Below are 26,997 nucleotides of genomic sequence, written 5' to 3'. Positions count from 1 at the left end.
GATACATATAAATGGCATTTTATATACTTTATTATTTGATACCCATGAGCTCTGACATCAAATATTAAAAATATATAGACTGCTATGACAATTCCTCAATACCACTCATTTTGTGGATGTTTTTACTACATTTAAGAAAAAAAACAAACAGAAATACTTTTTACCACTCTGGATAATGGTTTGTGATCTGGAGAATCTACCGTGGAGGGCCGTCATATGCAGTGGGGTTTTCCCATCTTTGCTCTGAAATAATCAAATGAAAGAAGTTTAAAATTATTGTTATACCTATAATATGTAATCCTTAGTTTTACTTTGAATATCTCCTTGCATCTTTATTTTGTACAAATATTACTCATGCATTAAGGTTAATTGAAGAACATAGTGGTAACACAGCTGTTCAAAATTACGAACTAATTCTCTTACCATATGTATCATAAAGCACAAATATAAAAAACTCAATGCCTACAGTTTATAGGAAAGCTCTGCATGGTAGGTATGGTGTAATTGTAATACCGTTCCTATTTCATAGATGGGGAAACTTAAGCACAAGGATATTAAATGACTCAACCAAGATCACATAATCGGAAGTGGTACAGCCAGGATGTGCTTTCCTATGTTTCAAAAATTTCACATTACTTCAATTCTTTCATTCTAAGAAATACTGAATCCCTCCTCCACCAAGGAAAAGTGAATGTTAGAATTAACTTTAGCCACTATAATTCACTTTAAAAACTTGATATATTGTTTTGTTTATAATTATTTGTAATAACCATTACTAGTTATTTTCTCAAATTATTTAACTGAAATGTGACAAGTCATAAGTTTACACTAAAATTATATAATGGAGATGTCCTTAAAAAACCCTCATTTCATTATAATAATGCAGTATTATTCATAAATACTTATCTAGGTACTTGATTCTGTAATTTTATATTATTTTTTTTCAAGCAAACAAGCCATTCAATTGGCAAGTTATCTTAAAGAATTTTCAATCTTTTGGAGGCAGTGTGTGCAAAAAGAGGGAGAAAAAAACCCCAGCGAGTGAGCAGCCAAGCTCCGGCTCTGGAGTTAGAATAACCTGAGCATGAATCCAGCTGTCACTTCCCACAGCAAGATTTTAGAGAAATTGCCTAAATTCCTGAGCTTTCACTTCCTCAACTGAAAATGGATATAATACCACCCATACCTCATAGGTCTGTTGCACAGAATAAATGTAATAATCTCTGTAAAACACCCATATAACAAGCCAGTGTTACCATAGAAACTATTATTTCTATTCAGTTTTCTTTTATTTATGTACATTGTTATTCTTTCAATCAGAAAGAAAGAGAACAAAAAGCACAGACACATTTTAATAAAGGGATCCCAGTTTGTAGTATCTTTGCAAAATGTTCCCTATGTGACATAATCTTGATTTTTATTGTTAATACCTACAGACAGTTTTACAATCCCGTCAAACTAAATTGTAATAAAAATGAGTTCATAAAATGATGAAATTTGAAAGACATAATTATAGCTCACATTTATAGATACAGTAAGCACTATGTTCCAGGCACAGTTTTAAAACAGCTCATGTACATTAGTCATTTACTCCTTACACCCCTATGAGGTTGGTACCATGAACCCTGTTTTATAGGCCCTGGGGTTACGTAACGTAAGCAGGCCTCACAGCTAATAGGTGGTGAAGTCCTTTACTATAAGCATTAGGTAGCACTGGATTGACATTTTCTTCCCACATACTGATCATAAAAAGTACTCTAAACATAAGAAAGGATGAAAGAGAATCAGATTCCCAAGTGAAAAGTCCACCCTAAGACATGTTAGCAGGGAGGAGGACACAATTTTTTCTGTCTGAATTGAGAAGACAACGGACAGGTTTTTTCCCTAAGTCACCTGAACTCATTTTAGAATCATATTAAGAGTTTTAAACAACAAATAAAAAAGACCCACCAAAATCCTAAGAGTTGGTTTCACAAGTGACCAAAGACAGCAACAACAAAAAAGCCATATGTATCACAGTACCTTTTAGGTTTAAACTTTAAGTACTTGGGATATTTTGTTTATCTCACCAAAATTTATTCTTAAAGAAGAACAGGGTGTGTGTGGGGGGAAGGTGTGTATGTAAATGATACAATCAGTGCAATAGGACTCATGTTAAGGTAGGTTAAAAACACAGACCCATATTGCTTTGAATTACACTCATTTTCCCTCTATGTAGTACTTTGTAGGACAACCAATTTAAAAACTTGTAAACTGAATAATTACAAACCTAAATTCACATTCCAATTTTTGGTCATCTACAACTTAATCAAGGACAGAAACATCAAAATGGAGAATGGGCTAGGAAGGAAAGATGAAGCAAAGAGAAAGAGATGATTTGATAAGAACATGAAGGTTAGCAAGTTATCATTTTTAACACATTGCGTACGGCGGGGTTTAAATCCCTCGTGAAGATTCTCGTGATCCGTACGCAACGTGTTAACATAAGGCAAGTGTCAGAGCCTTAGTCAAACGACAATTTGATAAGCACTGATTTGACAAATATAGGAAACACAGGTGTTAGGAATGAAGATATATTCTTGAATGAATATACAGCAGGTCTTCAAATAATGTTTCATTATAACGTTAATGAGATTCTACAGGAAATTCTGTTTATATCCATTAGTGTATGGTAAAACTTGTTTCATAATATTGGATTGGTGCAAAAGTAATTGTAGCTTTTGCAATTATTTTTAACCTTTTAAACTGCAATTACTTTTGTACCAACCTATGTTATTTCACTTAAAATTGCATAAACTATCAATGACATTAAGCGAAGACATACTGTACATTCTTATTGGTTGAAAACTCACAGCTACCCACAATTTTTATGTAATTTTAGACCTGGAAGATAACTTCGAAGTCATTAACAACATGGGAAATGCGTTCCAATGCAATTTGGAAATAGAAAATTGGACAATTGCATATAAATGGGATGTCATACAATCTTAGGCAAGATTAAGGCAGCTTTTATGAACTCTATTTTAAACTAACATCATAGGCTATTGCCTTCAAATCTACTTAACTACCATGTCTTAATTGATTTGTTAAAAAATTTCCTTGTCATGTGTAAAATCTACCACTGAATTTTCTAAATCATTAAGGAGGTAACTTCAAATAGGACCACTGGTCTGAGCAGCATTACACTGTAAGTGAGCCTCTGGTGGGACTGCTTCTCATTTCTATACTTCAAAAGAAAATAATACTTAAAAATATCACAGGTACAGGAGTCAGCTATGTAAGCACTGCCATATGAATCAAGTGATTATCATCAAGTTATATTAAATATCATGTCTAAATGGAACTGTTTAAAAGTCTAATTTTTACCCTAAAGGACAGCACCATATACACTAAAAAAATGTATAATAGCTAACGATACAGGTAAGCCTTCCTTATTCCATAAGTTAATATGTAACACACAAAGATGATTTTAGCCAGTTACTTTATCATAAGTAGGTCTCATAGAGACTAAAAAGATTTAGTTGTGATATTTTCTTTTGAGGAATGTTAAGATAATTCCAAAATTTTATTTTTGAAATAGCTAAATAGCCTTATCTTCATTAAAATAATATTACTAGGCCTTTGAGGAAACAAGTAACACATCTTCCCTTCTGTAAGAGTTTATTAATAGATATTTTTATGGGCCCAGGTTATCCAAGCAGAAATTCTTCAAATTAAAATAAGCAGTTCAAACATTATCAGTAATTTTTTACTAATTACTTAAACTATTAAAAAACTTTAGTAGATAATTTGATGGAGAACTGAAAGCTTTGAATATATATTCTTTTAAGAGAGATTTTAACTGTAAGCACTATAGAGGTTCTTTACCATACCTCATGCCCTTTCCTTCCTTGGGTGTGATATGTATAAATTTTGTTCTTTAGCTGAGAGTGAGCAATTTAGAGCAATGGCCTAATTATAGATGGACTTGCTGCTGCTACAGCTGTCAGAGTGGGTCAGCGGCATCACTAAAGGTTTCTCTGAAGTTAGAGAGATAAGAAAATGGACTCCTATCTCTACCAGTCTGAAAGACATTGGCTTACCGTATCTAAAAAAGCTGCGGAAATCTTATTGTAATGAAAGCTTTGAAAGCCATGTTAATCCTAAATGGTTCAATTTTGTTTGTGGTTTTCTTTTCTGCATACCACAGGATATGGTCTGGCAAGTAAATTCTCAAAGAATGAATTGATGAATTAATACAGAAGTAATCAGTGAAAGCATTTGGACAATCTGAAATAATGATTACACATTATAAAATAGTGATATTCAAAATTGTGGTTACATGTGTTTTTTCACAGACACAATGAAAGTACATTTATTTTGGCTCCAAAATTTTCACATATTTCTAAAATTCAAATACTCATTTCTGAAACAGTGACCAAAAAACCCAAATTCCTTATATGTAACACACTGATATTAGTCTTTTAATTTTTCTAATGCTGTGAAAAATTTCAAAATGGAGAAGTTGAAAGAATATTACAGTGAACATCCATAAAGAAAGAATATTACAGAACATCCTCTGAGATTCTACTCTAACATTTTACTATACCTGCATTATCGCACATCAATCTATCCATCCATCAGTCCATCCAAGATCCAATTATTTGATGCTTTTCAAAGTTAGTTGCAGATATCACTACATGTTACCTCTAAACACTTCAGTACACATATCATTAACTGGGGTTCAACATTTGTTTGGTTTGTTAAGGGAAAATATACATGCAATGAAGAGTACACATCTTAAATGAACCACTTCATGAATTTGGATAAATGCTTATTTATGTAACCCAAAGTCTGTCAAAATACAGAGCATTACTATCAACCCAGAAAGTTCCCCTATGCATGCCCCCTTTATAGTAATCCCTCTTCCCACAGGCAATAACTGTTCTGTTTTTTTTCCAACTATAGAATTTGGAACCCCATATAAATGGAATTTTGTCCGTTCTAGAACCTTAAATAAATGGAAACTGTGTATATTCTTCTGTAAGGCTTCACTCAACATAATATTTTAAAGATTCATCTGTGTTCTTGTGTTACCAGTAATTTATTCCTTTTTATCATGAAGTGCTACTTGTTACTGATATTGTTTTAAACAGTGAACTCCTAAATACTACAGTATGGATTCTGATTTTATTTCATACCTTCATATTGACATCAGCCCCATTGCCTACTAGAAGCTCTAAACACAATGCTCCATGTGTTGATGCAGCAGCAAAGTGTAAAGGAGTAAATCCTTTCTCATTCTTTTGATTTACATTAGCACCACAGTCTATAAGTTCATTCACTACAACATCTTGGCCATTATAGCAGGCTACATGAAGAGGTGTATTTCCATAGGCATTTGGTTCATTCATCTATTGGGAGAAAAAAATGTTAGTGTTAATACAGTCTTGCTAATCATTGTTGAGAGCTATTTTAGCAACCAAATTATTAAAGTCAGAAATAAACAGGGATAAGTACATAGATAGGCTTATAATTTTAAAGTTCTTTTAAATTAATGAACATTGAAAACAGCACCTTGGTATCAAATGGATTTTATACATTCAGGGAATATAATTCACATGTACAATGTCTACTTCATGAAAAAATTGAATGATTCCAAAAGAGTGTTTTAGGAAAATAAAAACTACAGCAACATTTCTAAAAGCCTTCTAGGTAAGGAACAATTACAGAATTAACTCAAAGAATCATGAAAAAGGAAAACAAATGGAAAATTCTGACATATATTGAATAATGTACGTATTTTTAGCCTTTTCTCCTGTAGTGACAAAAGATTAAAGAATGTGACCTTTGCCCAAAGAGATGTCTGGCCTTTGACCTTGTCTTCTGGGACGTAATCTATGGTACACCTGATAGAAGTATCCTTGTTTAGGGAAGGAGCTGGCTACATTGGATCATAGAGTAGGACTGGCCACTGCCAACAGTCTTAGGATAGAGGCTGACCACACCACATTAAACCAACCATGTGATTTAAGGTGGGAGCTTTGGGTCTTTTGGTGTCTGTGGACTTGGGAGGCTGAAATCACACATGTGGGAAATTGATAAATCAATGATGCCTATGTAACGGAGCCCTAATAAAAACTCTAGAAACAAAGCTCAGGTGAGCCTTCCTTGTTGGCAATACTATGCATATTGTCACACATTGATGCTGGGAGACTAATGAGTCCTAACTCCAAAGGGAGAGGCCAATGGAAGCTTTGTATTTAGAATACTCCTGGACTCTGCTCTGTGTCTCTTCCTTTGGCTGGTCTGAATTTGTATCTTTTTGGTGTAGTAAACCATAACTCTGAGTATAATAGCTTTTAGTGAGTTTTTTGAGTGATTCTGGTGAATTATGAAACTTGAAGGTAGTTTTGGAAAACCCCCACACTTGTAGTTGGTCAGAAGTGTAGTTCCATGTGGAGACTGTGCCCTCTAACCTTGCAATTGGCCCCAACTTATCGCAACTTTATTTAACATTTCCTTTTCTCAGATCCTTAGTAACAGAAATTGGGGAAAGTGAAAAAGTAACGCTTAACTTTTGTTAAAGTACCTATAGTTCATCACCAAAAAGTAGGAGACATGGAATAGATTCTCCCTCAGAGCCTCCAGAACTTTGAGAGATTAAATTAGTTGCTTTAAGTGATCCATTTCATGGTAATTTGTGATGGCAGCACTACGAAACTGACAGATTAGGTCATTGGAGACCACACATCACTAAATGGCTCTAAGTCTGACCACTTATTTTGAAGAACATGCTGTCACCAGGGTGTACAAATGTTATTTTACTCTCAATAAAATAAGTTTTAGAAATTGTACCAGAATGGACTTGAAATAGTGATCAGAAACAAAGTGTCTCATTTATCTGGATCAAGGGTGTTTTAAAACATTATGTTCCTCTGTTGAAACAGAGCTATAAGCACTGTTTGTTGAAATAAAATTTTTATCTTTTTGTACTCTAAAAGATCATACCTAACAATGTGTTTAGATTTTTGCCACTTCTCAACATCCCCACACATTCAATAACTACCTGCTTGCTTCAAGCAAAGTGCTTCATTCACACAGCTCATTAAAGAAAGAGTCTATTCAACTCTACAGTTGTGTCATGTATTCTTTATCCAACCCGACTACCACCTACCTTTTTCTTTTTCTTTTTTTGCAGCTGATCTAAACTGCAGAGCCTTACCCCGCTCTCCTTCTAATTTGCAGCTTTTAATCTGTGTTTTGAAGACCTAAATGAGTTTGTCAGAACTGTACCTAAAATAAGAGTAAATATACTAGAAGTGGGTGTAAAGTACATGGGCTTAAAGAATGGTCTGTGGAACTTACAGGTATTGTTAGCTATCTCAATTCAGGAATCAAATATATTCAGATAAAGCAGCAACCCTTCCTAACCAAACAGATTTATATAGTAAGGGACACTTACAGTTGATGGGCAAGAGCCTCTAGTTTTTGGGCCTAGCTCTTGCCAATATCCTGTAATGTGAACTGCTGCAGTCATTTAAAGGGAATATTAGACTAACTGGGCAAATAAGACTAACAATAACCTAGCCACTTAGGAAAAATCCAAGTGTGTCTGATTTGCTGGTTTCCATAGCCGAAATGGAGCCACAGAGCCTGGAATAAGATGGAGAAAAAAAACTTCTGCCAACTAATCATTCACCTTTGAAATGTATTTTACCTTTTACTATACTTTGACTAATTACATGCCTTGCTCAGATATCAGTGCACTATAAATATCTGGTTAAAGGACAAAAACATTGTTGTATGAAAGCAGCTTTTAAATTGGAAATAATTTCCGCCAACAGTGAAACCACATACAAAATGCTCCATTCTTTTTTATTGCTCAGTCTATATACCTACATCAACTCCAAGATCTAGCAGGTACTTGACTATGCTGATCATTCCACTAGAGGCTGCAGCATGAAGAGGGGTGTAAGACTTCTTATCCTTGCAGGTCACCTCAGCTCCGTGGGCCACGAGTAACTTCACTACTTCAATGTGACCTGAAAATACGTTTATGAAAAGAAATAGATGAGCATATGGAAGATATGAAATAGAATCCTAAATATCTTTAAAGAGAGATAAAAATACAAAATAGCTAGGTAAGTTAATAAGAAACACAGAGTATCTTTCTCAATCCACAACTGACCTGAAAAGCGACACTTAGTGGATCAAGGAAAACCAAGCCATCCAAAGGCCCATGAGATACACACACCCAGTTATTTTGGGGGCTCTGTTACAGATAAACCATAAAATCCCTTGTTCATGAAAACAGCTGTTTAGTCAAGTCTAGTCCTTTGGAGGTAAAAGGTCTGATGCGCTCTGCTTAACATGTAAACACTTTAATATAAGGGGCATAGTTTTAAATCACAGAGACTAGCTGTTCCTAAGCTATCTTGAAGAAGCTACACCAGAATATTCAGAAAAGTTTCTAAGACTTAAAATATGGAAAGCCTCAATTAAGAGAAGAGAATTGCCCATGACATAACTGGAGGCACAAACCTCTGGTGTGAGACAAACACCAAGAGCCCAAGATTTTCAGCCTTTGACTTTCAAAATAGGGACCAGCTGACAAGGGTATTGTCTTCATTTTTGATCCTCATTTACACCTACACTAAAGGTCAGACGGGCAATTCAAGATGGATTCTACTTGCTTTTGGTTATTTCTACTACAGGCAAAGGATTTTCCTGGACCTTGGGGTTACTGATAACTGTTTTAAGTTAATTTATTTTGTTATGTTTTACAATTTTATACAGTTTTAAAAATTAATAATCTTCCATCAAATCTTCCCTTAATCTTTTACTTTTAAGCAAGATTAGAGGAAATGACCAAACCAAAAGCAGGGAGTAATGAGGCTAAAAGCTATGATTGTGACAAAGGTGGCTAGCTAGATGTCTTTGTAATCAGGTAGTGTGAGTGGTAAATCAGGGAATGATACCAGTATTACACAGAAGATGTGTCAGTCCATATGTGATTCTTCCTAAGCCAGAGGAGCCAGAATAATGGAAGCAGAATGATACCCCTTGGCAGAAAGAGAAAAGGCTCTGAGCTCCATGACTGCAAAAGGAGTTCTTTGAGTTCTATTTTACAAAACTTGAAAAACGAATGCCATCCACGGCTTCCTCCCAGAGATACAACCCTAGTCTTGCAGGACTTGCAAGGTTGTGGCAGGATGTACTTCCTCGGTGCTTAGAGATCTGTTTCCACCTGCATGGTCTTAGCACCCACAAGACAGCGTTTCTACTCTTCTCTTTTTGTGCATTTTAAACTATCCTGAGGTAAGCTGATCTGCCTCTTCCATGGCTGTCCAAGATACCCGAAGAACCAATTAATGCTTTTGTTAGTGCTTTGGTCACAAAGTTGCACAGGTTTTAGGTAGTCTGCCCCAGGAGTTTTTTCTCATGAGCTTTTAGTTTTTGAGTGCAATTTTGCAGATCCTAAGATTTTTCCAAAAACATATATATCATGTTACAGCAGAAAAGCCTATACTGTAAACCTCAGCTTCTTTCTGTGAAATTACTATTGTAGAAATCAAACACGATGATACCTATTTATCTGTGTTTGGCCCAAAATAATAGGCTTCCTAATGCACTTTAGTAACTTCTACCTTAATATTCCCATAAAAATGAGTATGAGAATGGATTTTTAGTAAATAAACACTAATCTAAATTATGTATCCCAGGCTTGTGTGTAGGATGTTTCTCCCTTTAAAGGTAAACAGAATTAATTTAAAACAGAATTAATTTAAAACAACTTTTAGGAGAACTGGCCCCAATGCCTTTTTATTCTGGCAAAGCTCTGCCACTACCAGGCTGTTTCCACTTGGGCAGCAAACTCAGATACGGTGTAACTTCTCACTGTTCTAAGAGACAAATGTGACACCAAATGCAAGAACTAAAATGTACAAGTTTTCCTGAATTCATAATGTAAAAAAAATTTTTTAAAACACATACCCATATAAGCTGCCCAATGGATAGCACGTCTATCTTTCTTGTCAAAAGCATTAATATTGGCACCTCTAGACAGGAGTAGTTTGACCATCTGGAATCACAATAAACAGTTTTATCAAAATCCAAAAGTACAACTGTGCATGAATATCCCTTGTGATAAATACTCTCATCTCAAACTCTGTGGCACTAAATTTCTGCATTTATAGAAAGGAGCTATATGAAATACTGAAGACCCTTTAACATAATTTAATAAGTAACAGGCCAAAATATGAAAGAGGGTTCCCTGTAGGTGTTACTGTAGTCAGGCATCAGTATCTTTTAAAGATGCCACTTTGTGTCCTGGTATTTTATGAACTAAGTACAAATCTGGAAAGACTAAAGGTAAAATATTTAAAAAGAAGTTTTATTCCTTTTTTATAGCCCAAAGTGTTATTAAAATGCAAAATACATTCTCACTCCAGAAATGTCTTTAATTCAAACACAAATGTTATGTCCATAATATGATTAGATCTGAAGGTCAGTCTATTTACCTCATAATGTCTCAAGAATAATATTTGTGTTATGTTTAACCATATTTACCATAGTATCTCCATTGGAAAGGGCATTTACAGATTTCCAAAAGGAATGCATCTTGTGATCTTTACCACAGTGGAGGCAAGAGTTCTTTCTTGCAAAGGCAGAGAAGAACAGTGAAAACAACACTATGGCCATTAGCTCTCAGCCATGGAATCTTGGGAAGGAATGTCACTTCACCTCTTTTAGTTTCTGTCTACAACAAAAATGAAGGACTGGCCAAGCTGGCCTCAGAAGTTCTTCTAACTTTGTGTTTCCTTCTTATCTAATTCTGTGTACACATAAATCCTACTCTTTGCCACGACAACACCTAACATTAAGCAGTGCTTGTTGTATAAGATAATTACTTATTAAGTTGTTTTCTTTTGATGGTCTATTACCAAAGAATTCTTGACTAAATTTGGTAATAAACTATGAGGAGATGTTTTCTAAACTCTACCTTCCTTTGCTACTATCTTTCTGGGAACAAAATTAATTACTCTGTCTTCCTAGATTATTTTTTCCACAATGACAGAACATAGTTTTCACATTGTGTTATAATTGACAGTGTTCTCCTTGGTTTCTCCAGGTTGACTATGAAAATCAAGTAAGCACATGAGCCATACCTGACAAATTCTAAATTTCAGAACGTTGTATCATGAATTATCATGAAAAGAAGTCTAAGGGTTTGCATTGTAAAAGTAGACTAAACTAATAAGATAGATATTTTTGTTTGTTTTTACCATGGACTAATTGAATGGCTGAAAAAGGCAAGTTCATTAATAATTGGAGAGGCGGGGAGTGGGTAGAGGGACGATGTAGAGAGAGAGAATCACTGTCTAACTGAACATCACCTACCTCACCATGTCCACTAAAAGCTGCATGATGTAATGCAGTTCTCCCTGCTCGATCAGACACATTTACATTACTCAGAAGAGGTACCAAAGCTTCAGCGCATTTTACGGCTTTATTAGCAGCAGCTATGTGTAAAGGGGTTTGCCAATTTTTGTCTCGAGCGTTAACATCTGCAGAATGCTTCAGGAGTACCTGAACTGCTTCCTAAAACACATGAAGATAAAAGTTATAAAAGGCAAATGAGTTAGCAGTTTTAGAAATTGCATATATATATTAAAGAAATAAAATTTCCCGAGGAAATAAAAGCAGTTCTGGTAGAATCTGCTATAAACAAGTAGAAATTTACCCCCAAACCCAAAATAATTTGAACTAAAGGCAATACTCAGAGCCATATAAGATGCATCAAGATAAAACACTCCCTTTTTTTATCCTGCAATTAAAGGCATAACAATCTCTATCAAAATGTGCAAGAAGAAATACTAATAAATATTCTTCAAAAACAATCATTGTATTATATCCCTTGTTTTTCTAGATGGTGAAATACAATTAATTTATACTTGCAATACTTTTAAGGAGATTTATTGATTTGCCATTAAATACATAAAACTTAAAACATAATATTTCCCAAAGTATGCCATATTTTACAAAAAGAAAAATCATTAGGATCTCGTGTGTGTGTGTGTGTGTGTGTGTGTGTGTGTGTGTTAGTGAGAGAGAGAGAAAGAAAAAGAGGCAGAGGGAGGGAGGGAGGGAGGGAGAGGGGGGGAGGGAGAGAGAGAGAGAGAGAGAGAGAGAGAGAGAGAGAGAGAGAGAGAGAGAGAGAGAGAGACTGACGGCCTTTGTTGTGATGTTACCTGGTATGAAAGTTGGTGTTAACCATGCAATTTAAGAGTTTACTGCCCAAAGGGATTTGTCTCCCAGAAGCACAAGGAAAACTTCACAACATATCTCATGGTAAGATCCTAAGGAATCCAGTATGCCACCAACGTGTTTTCTCCTTACACTGGTAATTCTATCTTTGGCAGATGAACGCCAAATTACACATGAAATGAAAAGGACCAGAACCAGGACAGAATCATCTCAAGCCTAGTAAAACTGACCCTCAGTTTTCTTAGCTATAAAGAGGGGAAATACAACTTGTCCACCACTTGTCTTAAGTCTGCTTGCTATACAGTAAAAAAAAAAAAAAAAAAAGAAACTAATGCACTTGAAGTGTTCAAAAGTTTAAAATAACTATATATATACAAAGTAGCAAGGAAGCCTAAACAAAATATTGTCTGTGATTCATATGTTGCTTTTTAAGCCTTTCAAATAAAAAGGAATCAGAACTGTTTGAAATCTGGGAAACAGCACAAGTATTTAACGGGGCTGGGAAAAGACCGCAGGTGCTCAGAAATCTATCGACCAGCTCGGGAAGTCAGCCAGCTACTCAAAGATGTATGGAGGCCTAACCTATGAGCCCACAATTCCACTCATTATTTACCTAAGAGAAATTGAAAAAGACCATCTGTTCATAGTAGCTTTATTCATAAAAGCCAAAAACCAGAAATGCAAATGTCAATCAATAAGAAAATGGATTCCACACAATGAAATACTACTCAGCAATAAAAGGAATGAACCATTAATATACACAGTAATCTGAACGAATCTCAAAAATGTTATGTTGAACAAAAAAGTCAAGACGGAAGAGTACATACTGTATAATTCCATTTCTGTAAAGTTCTAGAACAGGCTACATTACTCTGTGGTGAGAAAAATCAGAATATGGGCTGCCTTTGGGTACAGAAGAACTGACTGAAAAGGGACTAAGGGAACTTGCTGGAATGATGGAAATCTCTACCTTAACTGGGGAAAAGGTTACATGGATATACACATTTGCCAAAATTCAAGACTACACACTTAAAATCTGCATTTTACTATAAATTATGCTTCAATTTAAAAAAGGAATATGGGGGAAAGGACACATAGAGGATTATGTACTCAAAATTATGGAGAACTAGGTACAAACACTATCAGAATTCTCTATCCTCATCCTCAAGGGTATATTGTGACTTGGGGGATAAAACTAACACTATAGTGGGAAACGTCAGTAGGTATGTGAATGGATGCATGAGAAAATAATTAAAAACAAAATGAAGACTTTATAATTGGATACATTGGGCAAATACAGTAGTACACTGTAGATGCCAGGCTTGCCTTATTCATTCCCATTCTGGAATTCATAATGCATACATTAAAGCTTCTGAAAAGTCTGGGAAATATTTATATTCCCTCAGCAAGAATAGAAAAATCAAAACTATTCTTTTGTTTTACTGAAAAGCAAGAATAAATCCATCTCGTGATGGTGAGGGTAGGTAAGACGGGACCTAAGGAAGGCTGTAAACACAGTGCTTAAGACTCTAGAACGAAGACTGATTGAAGTTCGAATCCTGAATCACTGGTATGGACTGAACTGTATCACCCACAATGCTTAAGTTGAAGCCCTAAACCTCAATGTCACTGTATTTAGGAATAGGGTCCTGAGGAGGTAATTGAAGTTAAATGAGATCATAAGGGAGGGCCTTATGAGAGATAAGACTGATGACCTTATGAGAGTGAGTGAGAGAGAGAGAGAGAGAGAGAGAGATCCCCTGCCCCCGTCTTTCTCCACCATGTGCTGATACAGTGAAAAGGTGGCAGTGTGCAAGCCAGGAGGAGAGCCCTCACCAGCTACTGACCCTGCTGGACCTTGATCTAGGACTTCTAGCCTCCAGACTGAAAAAATAAATTTCTGTTGTTTAAGCCACCCAGTCTATGGTATTTTATTACGGCAGCTCTAGCTAATATAGCCACCATTTACTACTTGGAATAGTACATGTTACATCACGACAGCAGTGATCTTTGATAATGCAGAAAAAAAATAAAGAAATCTCTAAAGACTGAAGACATAAAACAAAACAAGTGAATTTCTAGAAATTATAAATCAATGAGCTTGATGTCATACCTCAGTAAAATTCTAGATCATATTATCAGCACATTGGAAGCATTTAGAAAGTAATATAAGGATAACCAAGGTATATATGGTTTCACTAATGACAAATATTACACAAATAGTAACCTCAATCCCAAGTTTTCCATGATTAGAGGGCATGTATGTGTAAGATATGCTGTCAAGGTGCATCTTGACTTAAAAAGCAAGCTAAGTAAATACCCTATGACACCGATTTAAATAAGATAATGAAATATGGGGTGATGACAACAGGTTAAATAATTATATAATTATTAATTGTATATTTATTATATATTACATATAATTATTAAATATAATATATTAAATAATTATATCCAAATATATACTAAAGAGTATTTATTCACAGCTTGCGGTCAATCTAGAATAGTCTCTACAGAAATAGTTGTCTTTGGCTCTGTCTTTTAAGTAATTTTACCACTGATTTGAAGTCAGGCTCAGGAAAAAGAAGGGTTAACAAATATGTAAATAAACACGATGTTTACATGGACTGCTAATATCTCACATAATATAATTTAAACTCAGTTATCTTGATAAAATTAATATGTAATTCCTGGAGTTAGGTAAAAAAAAAGTGTATATCCTCTACAGGATCCAGCAGTGTGATGTAGGCTCTTAAAAAAACAAAACAACCACACACAAAAAGCGCCAATACTCACAAATTTATTTATTCAGAAGAAAGTCAGCACTTAAAGAGAGCTGAACCGTGTGCTACATTTGGAGAACTACAGTCACAAATCAGTGGTGAGGACTTGATGAGTAAGACCAGGAGCCAGCCAGTAAGATCAGGTGTGTGAAAACTACGTCACTGGAGGACAGTTGAGGAGTCTGGAATCTTTAACCTGTAGCAATCTTTCTCAGCCTAGGTTCAAAGGGGGAATTGAGGTCTAACACATCACTGTGTGTGATGAGTTGCCTTCTCTACTATGCATCTATTATGGTGTTAGCGATGCATGTCTTAGAGAAAATTTCAAAAACAGTTACTCCAATCATTTTGGTAGGACTTAGTTCTCTCGTGGTATCTCAAAAACATACCCTCTGTGGTTATTTTTTCTATTACATGAAACAAGTATAAGCTCTCTTTTGCTCTCAGGATGTAATATGAATAATTAAAAGAACATTGGTGAAATTCATAATCTTGGCTAGGTTTCCTAGCAATTTTGCTAATAATGAGATTTCCTTTTTAAAAGAAAAACGATCCCTAGGGTTTACAGAGGTTTTATTTTTATGGAATGTCACATTTTTATAACTATTTACCATAATCCTGCAAAGAGCAATAATATTACATAGTCCAGTAATTTTTAGGCTGAAAAACAGAAGATCATTGTTTTCTATTCTACAACTGTCCCTTAATTTCAGGCTGAGTACGTAAGTTTCAAAAATCAGCAGTCAGTTTCTGAGCATTCTGCAATCTTCCTCTAACATTAATTAAAATAATTAAAGAAAATCTTTAAGAATTTTGGGTCTGTTTCACAATCTCTGCAAATACACAAAGTATTCTTTCTGATGATTTAATTTGGCAAAATTCCCACTAATTTTAAAGTCACAGTCCCAAGAGTCATACCAAAAACTGGATAGGTATGACTATCTTATTAATAAATGGTTGCAACGATGGTAATGATTATCTCTTCCTTAACTGCGCCTTTATTTAAAGAAATTTCTTTATAAGAGGGCTAATCACAAGCTTAACTTTACCATGGAATTTCGGAGTTTAAAGCATTTTAGCTATTAATACTATGTCTCAGTTTTCATGATAATCCCCAGATTTAACCAAGGTCACACAGCTAGAAAGTGGCAAATTCCTCCAAATCTAAGTTCCATAGTTCATCAGTAATAGCACATCCAAGGACCCAGGTCGGAACAAGATGCGAAGTGTACCCATTGTTCCTCTCTCCTCCCAGCCAGGAGTCTATAGCTAACAGACTGCCTCTGTCATACTGCAGGGTGTGTAATCCGTCCCAGGCACTTTTTCCCTCTACTTCTCTTCACTTACCCAACTCTTGTTCTGGGTTCATGACATAGTTCATAATGAGGAATACAGAGAATACTGAAAAGATAGGAGTTCCCCCAGTTTCTCTTTGGGAAATATTCTCCTGAGGCACTAGAGGTTCCTTTCCTTCTCTAGAATTATCTGGTTCCATGATGGGGAGGTGCAATAGCCATATTTTCTTATCTCTCACAATTTTATTAACTGAAGAAACACTGGGTTAGCATTAATTTATACAATCACACACTTCTATATTTTAAATTATTTTAAAATTTTTCAATAAGCATCAACTACCATAAGGTAGGTAAAAAGGGTGCTTTGGGCACAACACGGTTTTTTTTTTTTTTTTTTTTTTTCTCTCTCAGACCTCCTCCACAACACGGTTTTTAAAAAGCACCCAATACATTTTAGAAAGGCAGTAAAATCACAGGAAAAAAGAGGGCCCAGGTTTTGTCCCATTTCTGCTACTCAAGAGCTGAGTGGTTTCTGGCAAATCACTAACTACAGTTTCCTCAAAATATCTATCTCTACAAGAATGTCGTAAGGACAAGAAGATATAAAAAAATTAAAAAACATAAAAAGAATATTCCCTCAAAATGTCAGTTATCTGGAAGCGCAAACAATATATAGGGTTATAAATAAGAAGGAACTGTTCTTTCTCATAAGACACCTAACATATTTTATGGTTGTATATTTAGAACTGGTAAAAATGTGAGATCAAGTGATATTTTGAAACTAATTTCAATAATCATTACACACCGCTGAGATTACTTCTTGATCACAATCTGTAGAACCTTTGCAACATGTCTACTAGGCTATTGTGAACCAGTAGAGAAAAGCCCTGAGGAGGATTTTATAAGATGGAAAAATAATTTCTCTCTTGAAGGAAATATAGAAAGAGGGTTTTTTATTCTCTGCTACTTCAGACTCTCCATTTTCAGTTGCTTTTCCCTCTTTTGAAAATACAGAATTTGAATATGGGCCCATAGGTAAGCCTACTTAATGTTTTTATAAACAGTATATTTACTAAGAGAAATTTCATACCTCACTACAAGATGCAACTGCTCTGTGTAAAGGTGTCAACCATTTGCTGTCTTTGGCATTAACTCTAGCTCCTGCAACAAGAAGAAAAAAATAAATTGAAATATTTTGCATAAAATATTTTAAGTAAATCTCCTGAAATAATAGTTATATATATAGTCCAAATTGGATAAATAACAATTGAAAAAGTAAAACTTCATTTTTTTAATACTTTCTATTAATAAATTACCCTTAAATTACAAAACAAAACTGTCTTTTTCAATTTATATGATTATCCAATGAGGTATTAGGCTCTTTTGATTAAAAACAAAAGAAACATTATGTATAGGCTAGAAAAGCCACCTTTATACAGAGCATATCCAAAGTAAAAATCAGAATCCACTTTTAGAATGTGTGTTAAAAGCTCAAATACTTAAATTAATGAATAAGAATATTTAAACATAAAATGATCATTACAAGTCTTCATTATATTTCTTTACTAATGAATGTATCATGTTATAAAACAATATAATATCAAAATAGTTTTCCAGTGATGATTAAAACACATTAATACTATAAAGTTATATTAATGGACACAATGGCTATAAACTTAGGAAAAAAATTGAGAAAGAAATGAACCAACCCACATGTCTTTCCGGGTTATATCTAAAGGTTTAAGGAAGTCATAATTTACAAAAAAAAATCAACTATGGATAGTTTAAAAATCATTAAGTCAATGGACAAAAATTATCCTTAATAGAATGGAAATACACTTAGTAAGACAAAAAGTATATTACATAATTTGAGGGGGGAAAAATCTATTGCTTACATAAAACCCACTGATTTGGTACCTAAGTTGCAACCATACAGAAGTGGTACATTGTAGAATCACTCTACATCTAGGTAGAGAGAAACAGCCCTGGCTTTTAGAGGCAGTGGTGACATGTCCTGCACTACAAGCAATCCTAGGTTTATATCCAAAATCATAACTAGCTAGCTAGAAGGGACTTCAGCTATCTAGTCCAACCTCCTTATTTTCTAGATTATAAAATGCAGGCATAGCTAACAGCTCAAAGTCAGAGTCAACTATGGCAGAACCAAGGCTAGAACTCAGCCCTCCTAATGTTTTCATTGTTTTGAGTGGGAGGTTCAAGGGGATAATCAAGTGCCGTGACTCCAACTTATGAATCTAGTAACTACTAGTTATGGGTCCCTAATGAGTTGCTTGACCCTTTTGAACCTAAGTTTCTTTATCTATAGAACAGATATCCTAACACCTTGTTACAAAGATTAACATCTAATAAATGTACTTCGTACACATAGGACAGATACATTAGAGGTAGATTTAAAAGTCTTGAATGTAAAAAAAATGAAATGAAATACAGGTATAGAAAATTATCCACAAATGCAGTAGTTGAAATCCTGAAAGTAGCTGAATCCTCTGTGGGCAATGACAGTGAGGACACTAAAATACTCAACCACTAATTATGAGAGCTTTCAAGATTGCTCAATTAGCCTTTGGGAGACAAAAAGGGAGTCAGCAAAATAAACAGCCAGTGAGAGTGGTGTATTCATGTAACAAACATTTGAATAACTATCTGCCAGGCTCTGTAGAGAACAAGATGGTTAAAACATAAGACTGCCTGATCACAAGTTCAGCGCTTGTTTTAGGTAGGAGGTAGAACGTAGATAGTACAAACATTTATAATATTTATAGGTTAGAAGGTTGGAGCCCTAGAGACAGTGAAAAAGCGATATAGAAGGCAGGCTCCCTCCTTCTCCCATGCATCTGCTTAGAACATCAGTGGGTCTCTATCCCTATACCTCTTTCTACAATTTTGTATTTAATGTGCTTGGTAGAAGGGCAAGTCCTGGCATTAAGGCCTAAAGGGTAGTGACAGAGACTCTCAGAAGAGACAGGTACAGTACCCTGGATAGACAAAGGCAGAGAAAAATGAGGCCTGACAGTGGGTCTTCAGTAAACGGGAGGGGTCATAAGTCTGATACAGGTATTAATTAACAAGGAGACAGAATGTGGCTGTCACAAAAACATGTATGTACTGTTAAAGATCTGTGAAATGAGTGAAAAAAGCAGTAAGTGAGAACTATGTGAATAACATTTATTACTTTTACGTAGGAAAAAGAAGAGATAATATCTATATTCATATTTGTTTTATTTGTGTAAAGTAACCCTGGAGGAATGGTAAGACATTGGTAACAGTGGGTGCCTACGTGTTTGTGTTGGTGGAGGGGCACAATGAGAATTGGGTGATGGGATGGGGGAAAAGGCAATTTCAGTGTATACCGTGTACCTTTGAAAATACGCATATTTTAATCTTTAAACAAAACTGAAATAATACTTATTCAAAAAATGAAATTTAGTTCACACAGACTAAAAGGAGTGGTCATAAGAAACGTTCCAAGAATTTGGCTACAAGTGGAGAGAAAAAAAATTGGAAAGTAACAAGCAAGAGGGTAAAGAGAGTCTTTCTTTTGGATATGGGTTATCAGATATACAACTGAAGGAAGAAAATCTGATTTTCATGGTGCATTTGGCAGCCCAAAGTATAAAACCCTGCAGGCTTCATTCTGCCATTTTAAGTTACAATTAATTAATTAATTAGTCTTTCCGTCTCTTTTAATAACAAAATAAAAATTAATTTATCAAAAAAAATGAGTGACAATAATAAAGAATCCACTAATGGTTTACTGAGAATACATCACACTGCTATTTGCTACTAATAGACAATTACACAAAGAAATCTGGTTTGCTCTCTTTAGACTCTACAGCTACTTACCTGCAGAAAGAGCACAATGGGGTTTTGGACATCTGGTCATAATCTTTCTCAGGAGACACTCATCTTTTGTTATAGCCTGTGTTTCTTCCAATAGCACTCGTCAAATGTTTTAATTCCGCAGAAATTGAAGGCCAAGTATACGAAAAATGGTTGGGCTATCTTTAAGAAAATCTCCCCCAACCACACTGTTTAGCCAGTATGTGCCTTATATGTTAACAGACAACTATAGCATAACAATGTATACTACAAGAGCAGCAATTGGCTTTCAAATGAAAAATGGCACAAGACCAACACACATGGCAGCACGCTTCAGATGTCCAGGCTCCCAGCGCTCATCTCGTGTCAACTCTCTGAAAGTAACCAGATTTCTGTTCTACACACAGAGCTCGAAAATTAGCTATATATTCACAAATAAACAAACTACAATAAAGATACACACACTGTAGTCATCCAGTAAGGGAAAAAGACATTTCCAGAGTAAACTTAACTAATCCTACAGTTGAAAACTAGCCCCTAAGCTAAACACTGAGGATGGAGACAGGAAAAGAAGAAGGAGAAGGAGGATAAGGAGAGGAGGAGGGAGAAGAAATATCCACTTAAAACTTTTTTTTTTAATACAAAATAGTAAGAGAGAAATAAAACCAAATATAACAGCTCTGGTGCCATCATCATGTGCTCTATACATGGCAGAACATAGTATGTGTAGTTTATAAGGATGATCTTAAGTCACCAAGATCAATTTCTTTATTTCCTAGTCATTAAAACAGAAAAGACTATAAAATAGCAGCCTTAAATAGCAGCAACCTAAATAGAAGTTAGGTTACTGGGAAACCCTGTAGGAGAAAGCTGCTGAGAAACTGAAGACAATAGACAGCAATTTCAGGATGGTGTCACTGATGACTACTGCAAACCAATATTTACAGGATACCTCTTAAATGCTAGCAGCACATCTCATTAAACCCAAGATGGTTATGCCCAATTGTATGATCAAATATGTTCTATACTCGACTCCCCTTCTCCCATAAATCCATGTTTATCAACTGAGCTTTCCCTTAAGATCTGCAGCCAGAACCTATGCCACAACAGATATCTGAATTTGGATTCACCTTTTCAGAGTAGAGATGTGATTAGATTTCTGATATGTTAAAAGCAAAAAGAAAACAAGCAAAGATCAACTGCAGGGTCACTCAAATAGGCTGGATCCATTTGATACCATAGTTAGATAATATTAAAAAAATCCAAATAACTAGCTTCCTTTCACCCAGTCTTTTCATTTAATAATTTCTATATAGAAAAATAAATGCACTCTGAAATGACAGTTTTTTTTTAAAGAAAACAGTTATTTAAGGTAAGATTTCCAGAATTAGATAAATGTCTAGCTCATTTGGAGATAAACCAGAAAGTAATTTAAAAAAATAAAAAATCTGATTGACTTACATCAGTCTATTGTAGGCTCTCGACAGCAATGCCGCTGGAGAGGTTTGGACACGTGAGGAGACAGCCAGGGGTTAGGAAGAAGACCAGGAGCAGGACCTTGTGATCTAATAATGGCTCTGTAACCAATAGGCTGTGAGACCCGGGGCTGTTCCCCATAGCATAGAGTTTCATTTGTTAACCATAGCCCCTGCCTCCTGCGTATGTGAGTGTGGTGCACACGGGGCGGTGAGAAAGGATGGGCCTCAGGGTGAAACAACATAGGGAGCTCCCGCTTCGGCAAAGCAGTGCTACGAGTCAGGTGCTCAAACCAGGAATGTCCCATTTGACTCTGGGTGGGTCTCATTCTGCAAGATAACTGATTCACCTGCTTTCTCCCTAATCTAATCAGTCACCAAGACCTGCCAATTCTTTGATTTTTCAATCTCAGCAGCAAAATAAGAGTTGTGCTACATGATCTTTATGATCCATTTCCAATTATAACAGTCTATCCTATTTTGAAATAGTCAGAATAAATTATTTCATACTTATTAACTACCTTGTCCTACTTTAATATTAAATAGATGAGGTAGTATCTTCATATAATTTATGCCAAGGGTCTTCAAATTACAGCCCACAGGCTGCCAGAAACCTATTTTGTAAATAAAGTTTTACTCCAACGCAACTACACACATTCACTAAAGTGTTAAATATGTAACTTTCACATTAAAGGAGCTAAGTAGTTGCCAGTGTCTGTAAGATCCTTTACATAAAAAGTCTATCAACCTCTGATCTAGGCTAAGTTTACTATTAAAGTTACTTCTATTTTACATATGTGTTTGTAATAATTATAAAGTCCTACTAATAATTTTCTAAAACTTCTATTAAGGAGAGTGGTTCTCTGCTCAGCTTCTGAGCCGCAGGGGAGACAGACCATATCCAGTGAAGCAGGCCAGGAGCCATGTTCTATCACTACTCTTCCCAAAATGGAAACAATGCTGTTCCTTTGGCTGCCTACCAAAAACCGTGGCAAAACCTCCAGACTCTGTTTTCAGTTTGGTAGTGAAATGAGCAAAAGGCAATTACATTCCCACTGTTCCACCTGTCATGTTGGAAAAACAAAACAAACACAGATGCTCTGTTGTATGACACAAGGTATTGTGGGTTGAACTGTACCCAGAGCCTCCCAATATATATGTTGAAGTCCTGACCCCAGCACCTCAGAATTCGACCTTATTTGGAGATAGGGTCTTTACAGAGCTTGTTAAGTTAAAATGAGGTCAGTATGGCAGGCCTTAATGCAATATGACTGGTTTCCTCACACGCAGAAGAAATTTGAACAGAGACAAGTATAGGTGGACGACACAAGGAGAAGATGGTCATCTGTAAGCCAAAGAGAAAGGCCTAGAACAGATCCATCCCTCACAGCCCTCAGAAGGAACCAAACCTGCCAACATCTTGATCTTGGACTTCTAGCCTCCAAAACTGTGAGAAAATAAATTTCAAGTGTATAAGTCACTCACCTTGTATATACTTTGTTATGGCAGCCTGGCATACTAATATACCAGCATTGCAGGCTTTCAAGGGTCACATACTTTAGGTCTAATTCCTAATACTAGAAACATGATATTTGTATTTCCTTCTCAAGGACTATATTTTCTATGAAAGGTTAATCAAATGAATTTTTGACTAATGCCTTGTATGACACAGTCATTTAATCACCTGATATAGCAGTCTGAGGTCCTGCTAAACCTATGGTTTTAAATATAGGCGTACCTCATTTTATTGCGCTTTGCTTTATTGAGCTTCACAGGTATTGAGGTTTTTACATATTGAAAGCAAGACCTTCCACCAGCAAAAAGAACCCATAGTATCTCCGAGGTATGCCTGTACAAGCATTAAATAAATAACTCCCATAAATAACTCTGTATTAAGGTAGCCAGAAAATTCAGTCCTTTAAACAGAAGTTCTTCAATAAAAGTCACTGCCTACACAAATTTTACTAAATGTTGGGGGCAGGGAGTAGAGTGTAGATGGAAGGAGGAGTGGTTCAAATAATAACAGAGTTAAGAATATGAAATTTATAGCCAGATTGCCTGGGTCTGAATGCTGTCTCTAGCTTTAATTTGCAGTACCACTTCAGCCATAAATCTCTAAACGCTTTAGTTTCCTTATTTATAATAATACCTTCAGAGTTAAGAAGACAAAAATAAGAAAATAAAATGAAAAAGCTAAATTTAGCACAGTACTTGAGATATAGAAAACAATCACTGCTTCCTCTTATTATTTAACCCCATTCAATAATAATTGTGAAATTAATTCTACTGTAAATTCTATGGAAGGATTCAGTGGTTTGACTACAATGTAACATGTTAAAAATGATACTCCTCATCTACAAATCTCCGAGTTTCGTCATTTATAAATACTTGATTTCCAATGAATTTAGTTCTGAACTTTAGGTTAAAGAGACTGAGTAGTAGTACTACTTTAAAAACAAAAAACAAAACAAAACACCTCATCAAAATATAAAACAGAATGTGAAATAATACCATCTTCAGTACAAGAAAACAGTTACCACCACAAACTAAACTATGAAGAATTCCTACCAAATACAGAGAAATCTGTATCAAAATGAGGAAGGACACTGAGTCAAGTGAAGCTTCTTCAGATCCTGGAATGGCTACTAAGTCTTTAAAAGAGCATGTCCATCTGTCACTTTTTCTCTGCCGTCTATATCCTAGAATCCCTACCTAACAATCTTTTAAATGATCTATCTAGAGCTATGTGAGTTATCCACAGGAGAAGCTCCCCATAGAACTTGAACTTTATCACACAGAGCAAGGCTGGGGCAGTGCTAGAGGAGGGGCCAAGCAGACATCTTTATTATTTTTGACCCAGCTGGAGATGGAGGGTAAGAACCAATCACCAGCAGATCACTTTCTAAGAACCTGTGATTTAAGGAGCTGCCAAGTCACCCCTACTATCCAATAGTACATCAAGAACTAAAGGAAGAGAGTCCACTGCTAGGACTGAGAGAAAACACATTTGTTTTGAGAGCTATTTAAAGAAACAAACCTAAATGATGCTCAGTTTTTGCCCCTCCCTACTCTATTCTTCAGCAAATAGCTGTACTGGAAAGAAACATATTCCTCAAAGATATATAAGAACCTGCAAGGATCTAGCACAGGACTAGAACAAAAACACAAGAGCGCAGAGTAAACTGAACAAAACAATTAATGGGCATATTTGAAAGAAATTATCCCAGGAAAGGAGAGGATGAATTTGCAAACTACTCTCTATGCACAACTTCAGAGAAGTTAAGGTCTGAAGAGAAACCTCAAAGAGTGCCGAGAGAGAAGTAAGACAATGAATACAAAGAGATGACTACTGGCAGAGTTCAAGAATGAAAAAAGGAAAATAAAATAAGGACAGATAAAAGCCCAGAAACAACAAAAAACAGAAGAAATAAAACTTAAAACACAGTCAAGAATCTGAAGCCACAGTAAGAATAAATCTTTAAAAACCATGGCACTCCTCTCAAAATTCTCCATTCACTTTCAGAACCAAAGCAAGTCTCTACGACAAGGCCACACACAACCTGGCCCCTGCCATCTCTCTGCATCGTCTCCTACTGCTCTTTTCACCTGCCTCCAAACACGCTCCCACATCGCAGAGCTGGTCCTTGCTGTTCTCTCAGCTTCCTCCAAATATCTGCATGGGAGGCAAGGGTTGCCTCCTCATTTTCTTATCTCCTCAAATGTCGTATTATCATTGAATCCTTCCCTGATAACCCAATATAAAATAGCAACTGTCCCCACCCAACATAAAATTATTTTAATTTTTTCCATAGCAATTACCACTACAAGACAAACTATATATAGTAACTTGTTACGCTCTCAAAACAAACTCCATGAAGGCTGGGACTTCATCATCTGATTCACTGCTTTATGCACAGCACACCTAGAATAGTGCCTAATACACAGACATGCTTGTTAAATATCTGTTGAATGACAGGTCCAAGGAAATAATCTAAAACCAAATGGAAAAGACAAAATTACAATCAGACAAAAGTTGGCAACAATGGGGCAGCCATTTGGCTCAGATGGTTAAAATGCGAGCTCTGAACAACAGGGTTGCTGGTTCGACTCCCACACGGGCCAGTGAGCTGCGCCCTCCACAACTAGACTGAGGACAACGAGCTGCCCGAGGGGCGGCCGGATGGCTCAGCTGGTTAGAGCACGGACTCTCAACAACAAGGTTGCCAATTCCCGCACGGGATGGTGGGCTGTGCTCCCTGCAACTAAGATTGAAAACGGCGACTGAACCTCTACAACTAGATTGAAGGACAACGACTTGGAGCTGATAGACCTTGGAGAAACACTGTTCCCCAATATTTCCCAATAAAAATTTTTAAAAAGTTGGTAAAGACAGACAATGGAGATCCAACTTAGTTGAAAAACACATAGAACAATTTACAGATAGGAAAAACATGCAGAAATAAAATATTCAAAGATTTAAAGGAAGATTTAAATGAAATAAAAATCTGAATTTCAGAACTAAAAGTGCTGAAATTCACATATTAACATTAGGTCCCAGAAAAAATAAATCAATACATTTAGCCTAATGAAGTTAGTATTGGATTTCAGGAATAAAGAACTGAATCCTATGGGCATCCGGCAGAAGAAAAGTGACCATGGTGGTAGAGGGTAATATGGGGGATGGAAATAGTAAGCAGAGAAAAGCTTAATCCAAGACTTTCAATCAATGCTAGAAGACACTGGAGCAATATCTATAAAGATGAGAGGAAAAAAATATGAATTGAGAATTTTATTACTAGCCAATCTACTCTTCAATTAAATAAATAAGATACCAGGAAATATGACATCCACAAGCTCTTACTGAAAATATAAAAACAAAAACTACTTGATGATGTCTATTTGACATCAAGAGATACATCAAAATAAACAACTTGGGAATAGAGAAACTGGGTAACGAATAAAGACAGGGTGAGAGAGAGAGAGAGAGAGAAAGAGAGAGAGAGACAGAGAGAGAACCGTAGGAATTATGACTACTAAACAGAATGTAAAGTCATAATTCCTGACAATGAAAACAAGAGTAAAACAAATTAGAGAAGGTAATTTCCTAATTTTTCAACATAGGAAATCAGAAAACAATCAAAACATGAAACATGAACAAGGGATAACATGACTCTATAGAATGATCTCAATTTTTTTCATATTCTTCAGTTTTCATTTTAGAGAAATATTTTAGGAACAAATAACTTTGCCATGGACGCCAAAGTAGTTATTATAATACAAAATTACAGTAATTTATTTTATTGTGTGCTCTTATTGAAGCATATTATGACTTTTGTGTAATTCTAGAACTATGTG

At 35.6% G+C, this 26,997-nt stretch overlaps 1 protein-coding gene across 10 annotated transcripts in view; it reads right to left on the bottom strand.

The window, feature by feature from the left end:
* Window positions 1-26,997, bottom strand: part of ANKRD28 (ankyrin repeat domain 28) — a 149,671-nt gene that overhangs the window by 38,461 nt on the left and 84,213 nt on the right. For 6 of the 10 annotated variants that reach the window (XR_012489658.2, XM_019725988.3, XM_074312813.2 and 3 more), the window contains 6 exons: window positions 17,418-17,488; window positions 11,383-11,583; window positions 9,976-10,063; window positions 7,882-8,024; window positions 5,181-5,393; window positions 165-243 (listed from right to left, as the gene is read on the bottom strand). Coding sequence is in view for 9 of the 10 variants with exons in the window: in XM_019725988.3 (XP_019581547.1) it covers window positions 165-243; window positions 5,181-5,393; window positions 7,882-8,024; window positions 9,976-10,063; window positions 11,383-11,583; window positions 17,418-17,488 (795 nt within the window). In the remaining variant the exon portion in view is untranslated. The remainder of the gene's footprint in view (window positions 1-164; window positions 244-5,180; window positions 5,394-7,881; window positions 8,025-9,975; window positions 10,064-11,382; window positions 11,584-17,417; window positions 17,489-26,997) is intronic. The other 4 variants (XM_019725990.3, XM_019725992.3, XM_074312815.2 and 1 more) reach the window with 1 other exon arrangement.

Source organism: Rhinolophus sinicus, chromosome 5 (genome assembly GCF_057876585.1).
Source record: "Rhinolophus sinicus isolate RSI-liver-muscle chromosome 5, RSI-T2T, whole genome shotgun sequence".
NCBI classification, from domain to species: domain Eukaryota; kingdom Metazoa; phylum Chordata; class Mammalia; order Chiroptera; family Rhinolophidae; genus Rhinolophus; species Rhinolophus sinicus.
Note: the sequence above shows the minus strand (reverse complement) of the source record. Positions and strands in the feature narration are given on the sequence as shown.